Source organism: Solanum pennellii, chromosome 4 (genome assembly GCF_001406875.1).
Source record: "Solanum pennellii chromosome 4, SPENNV200".
Classification (NCBI taxonomy): domain Eukaryota; kingdom Viridiplantae; phylum Streptophyta; class Magnoliopsida; order Solanales; family Solanaceae; genus Solanum; species Solanum pennellii.
The window spans coordinates 57150492-57154956 of record NC_028640.1 but is presented as its reverse complement, the minus strand read 5'-3'; the positions used below and the strand labels follow the sequence as shown (position 1 = coordinate 57154956).

The following is a 4465-nucleotide window of genomic DNA, read 5'->3' as shown; positions in this document are numbered from 1 at the left end:
GACGACCAACATGTGGGATATGACAGCTAGTTGCATAAGGGAAGCTGCAAGAGAGGTGTTGGGGGATTTCTAGAGGAAACTCTAGTGGACGAGGAGATTAGTGGGGGAATGGTGAAGTCTAATGGAAAGTGGAAGCAAATAAGGCTGTTTATGCGAAGTTGGTGGAGAGTAAGAACGAGTATGATAAGCGTACTAAGAGGGAAATGTATAAAGTGTCAAGGGAGGAGGCAGAGTTGTCGGTTACACCGGCAAAATGAAAGTTTTCTAATGCTTGCATGCGGAGTTATGAGACAAAGGCCGAGATAAGAAGCTGAACAGGCTAGCCAAGGCAAGAGAAGAAGGCCTAAGACCTCAACCAAGTGAAGTGCATCAAAAACAAAGAAAACAAAGTTTTGGTGGAGTAGACACTCATTAGATGGAGGGGACAAACATTCTTTCTCAAGCTCTTGAATGATAAGAGGGACATGGACATTATACTGGAGAGTTGGAGCTCTCTGAGAGACAACAAGATTTCAAGTATTGTAGGTCTATAAAGGTTGATGAGATCAAGTGCTATTTGTAGGATGAGCTGGGGAAGAGCGACCAGGCCAGATGAAATTTCGGTGGAGTTTTGCAAGAATATAGGAGGGTAGGCTTGGAGGGTCGTCTAACTGGGTAATATATAGAATTGCAGCAACTATAGTGGTGTTGAGCTGCTAATCCATACAATGAAAATGTATGGTGGTGGAGATAAGGGTAAAGAGCGTGGTGTCTATTTCTGAGAATCAATTTGAATTCATGTCGGGGCGAACTACCACAGAAGCCATCTATCTTATGAGGAGGCTAATGGAACAAGATAGGGAGTGGAAGATGGATTTACATATGGTGTTCCTCGTCTAAGAAAAGGTTTATGACAAAGTCCCCAGGGTGGTCCCATGGATATGCTTGGAGGCTATAGGTGTAGTTGTGGCTTATACCAGGGCGATTGAGGACATGTACGATGGATCCAAGACTAGGGTGAGGACAATAGTAAGAGACTAAAAGCACTCTCCAGTCATGATGGGGTTACACCAGAGGTTGACTCTTAGTCCATTTTGTTTTGCACTGGTTATGGGTGAATTGCCGTGGTATATCCAAGTTGAGATGCCATGGTGTATGTTGTTTGCAGATAACATAGTATGGATTGATGAGACTTGTGGAGAAGTTGACTCTAGGCTGGAGGTTCAGAGACAAATCCCGGAGTCTAAAGGGTTCAAGTTGACCAAGAACAAGACTGAATATTTAGGGGTCGTTTGGTAGAGTGTATTAGGAAAAATAATGCATGCATTAGCCTTGTGTATTAGTATTACTAGCATCTTGTTTGGTACTCTTTTCAACCTATGTATAACTAATGCTTGCATCAGTTAAACACTCTGTTCTGTATTAATGTGTATTGGCCATGGATTTCTAGGTATTAGCAATGCAATGGTTTTATGCATTAGCATGATTAAAGACCCAATTGCCCTCAAAACCTTTTTTACATCTTTTTTACCATAATAGTGGAGGGTATCTGAGGGTATTTTCGTAAATTATTTTTTTATGCAATGCATGCTATTTTTGTATGCATCAAACTAAATAATGCATAAAAATAATCTATGTATAACTAATGCAAGCATAACTAACACATGTATTGCTAATGCAAGCATTACTATTACACTCTATTTAGCATTATTCTTATACACTCTACCAAACGACCCCTTCATTGATGCTACGCATTAGGTTGGTGCAAAAGTGAGGCTTGATGCTTAGGTCATCCCTATAAGAGGATGTTTCAAGTATTTGGGGTCTTCAATTCAAGGTAATGGTGAGATGAATTATAATGTCACATATCGTATTAGTGTTGGATGGGCAAAATAGAGGCTTGCTTCTAGAGTCTTGTGTGATAAGAAGATACTTTCAAAACTAAAGGTAAGTTCTACAGAGTGGTAGTTAGACCAACTATGTTGTATCGGGCCGAGTGTTGGCCAGTCAAGAACTCTCACATTCAGAAGGTGAAAGTTATGGGATGTTGAGATGGGTGTATCAGCATAGTAAGAGAGATAAAATTATGAATTGAGATATCCAAGACAAGTAAGAGTGTCTTCCATGGTGGAGAAGATGAGGGAATTGAGGTTAAGATGATTTTGGCATATGAAGAGAAGTGTAGTTGCCCCAGTGAGGTGTGAGAGGTTAGCAATGGCGGGCGATAGGTGAGGTAGATGCAAATCGAAGAAGAATTGGGGAAAGGTGATTAGACAAGACATTTGAGCTGACCGAGGACACAACCTTAGATAGGACGGTTTGAAGGTTGCGGAATAGGGTAGAAGGTTAGTTGGTAGTTGAGCGTTTTCTCGCTTCCTGCAGAATAGGCATGGTGGTCGTACTTGTACCTACTTTCTTACCAATAATTTAATATTATTCTCGTAGTTTCTTGTTCTTAGATTTTGGTTATCACATGTGTTCTTTTGTGCTTCGGTTATCACATTATTTTGTTGTGGTTACTGCTCTTTCTTTTTTATGTTGTGTACTACTCTCCATTTTGTATTATTTTGTTGTTGTTACTGCTTTCATTTCCGTATTCCCTTTTTCAATCTGCTTTGAATGCTTTATTTAAGCTGAGGGCCTATCGTAAACAACCTCTTTATCGTTATGAGGTAGGGGTAAGATTTGCATATACTCTACCCTCCCCATACCCTACTTGTGGGATTACACTGGATATGTTGTTATTGCATTTTGTGCTTTTACCGTCTACCTATATCTTTTATTTAATACACAGAAAGATAGTACTTTAGAACACTCAACATATTCACATGAATGATGCCTACATTTAACACTTGCTCTTCCAGATTTTTCATTTTACCAATTCATGCTTCTTCCTAGAAACTTTCAGTGTGGCAGTTATGGATCAGAATTTGGTATGACTGGTGGCCAACTTCCTGATGACTGTCTCTCATCTTTGGTTTGAGTAGGAGAATTAAATGAACCCAACATTGAAGATTTGGTTCAATAAAGTTTCATTTTTTCCAAGATTTCCTACATAATCCAACATTAGTCTATTATGGTCTTATGAAAAAATCGCTAGCTGCAAAGGATACTCAAAAGTCACCTTCGTTTTCTTTGCTTCCTGTATCATTTTTATCAGCTGTTGCTGCATATACTGAAGTCACTAGTGACTCCAGGCCACGGTAAAACCATACCGGATCTAATGTTCTTACAACTTTCTTGGTTCTTCTTTCAGGAGTTTTTAGTTTTCTTTGTAGCATTCTCCTGTAACGCTTTAGGAGTTACAGTCTTGCTTTTCTAGATCTCTTTAAATATTAAGTCTTTCTGGATTTTGGAAGTGATATATCAATAAATTTTCAGTGAACGAAGCCTAGGGTTTTACAATTTTGTTTTCTAATATTGTTGTTCTATTCTGATAGTGAATTATGACATTCTAGCAGAACTGGTTCTATGCTGTTTCCTGTCCTTGTAGCTAGTGAACTTGGCTTCATATATGGATTCTTCTGTTTTGCAGTTGTAAACGAAAAATGTTTCTATCTCAGGTAATAGAATTGGGTGGGACACCAACAATTGGTGATTGTGCTATGATATTGCGTTCTGCAGTACGAGCTCCTATGCCTTCTGCTTTTTTGAAAATTTTGCAGACAACACATAGTCTTGGTTATGTATTTGGAAGGTAAGTTTGGTTCCTGAAATACTACCTTTTTTATGAATTATGTTTTCGTGCTACTTGCATCAGACTAGCAACAAACAAATAAATGATATAACATCAGCAAAAAGAAGGTTTACACAAAGATTGGCTAAACAAATAGAGTTGCCTTTAGATATTCAAGCTGAGATCGTGTTTACTTTATATTGGTTCACTTCCAGCAAATCTTTCTACTTTGCTGTGCTTTTACTACCATAATTTATCTTGTATATCCTTATCATGGTCTTATCTAAAAGTTTAACATATTATTTAAATTGATTTATTGATCTTAACCCATTCGTTGCAGCCCTTTGTATGACGAAATCATCATATTATGCCTTGATCTTGGGGAGCTTGATGCTGCAATTGCCATAGTGGCAGATCTAGAGACTAGCGGAATCAAGGTCCCAGATGAAACCCTTGATAGAGTAATTTCTGCCAGGCAGGGTAGTGATACTCCTGCTAATGGTTCGCAATAGGGGATCTGCATATTGCAATTTTACTTGTAGGTTAGGAGGAATTTAGAATAGCATACCATAACTGTTGTAGCATATAGAGTCTCAAAACAAACAAGCGCAGAATGGGGAGTTAGTTGTAAGCAAAAATAGATATGGTTCATTCTTGAGTGTTGCTTCCAACCCCTTGTCATTGGTGTAAAAAGTTGAAATTTACATACTTGGTACTTGAGTAGAAGTTGTTAATACGTAAACAACCGTGTTTGATTTGCTGGTTCATTGTCAGCAGTAATAGAGAAGTTGATTTGCTGGTTCATTGTAA

The 4465-nt window shown here is 38.4% G+C and overlaps 1 protein-coding gene across 1 annotated transcript in view; it reads left to right on the top strand.

The window, feature by feature from the left end:
• Positions 1-4465, top strand: part of LOC107017709 — a 20246-nt gene extending 15781 nt beyond the window's left edge. The window contains exons 12-13 of the mRNA XM_015217942.2: positions 3543-3676; positions 3996-4465. Of these exons, the coding sequence (XP_015073428.1) occupies positions 3543-3676; positions 3996-4167 (306 nt within the window). The 3' untranslated portion in view covers positions 4168-4465. The remainder of the gene's footprint in view (positions 1-3542; positions 3677-3995) is intronic.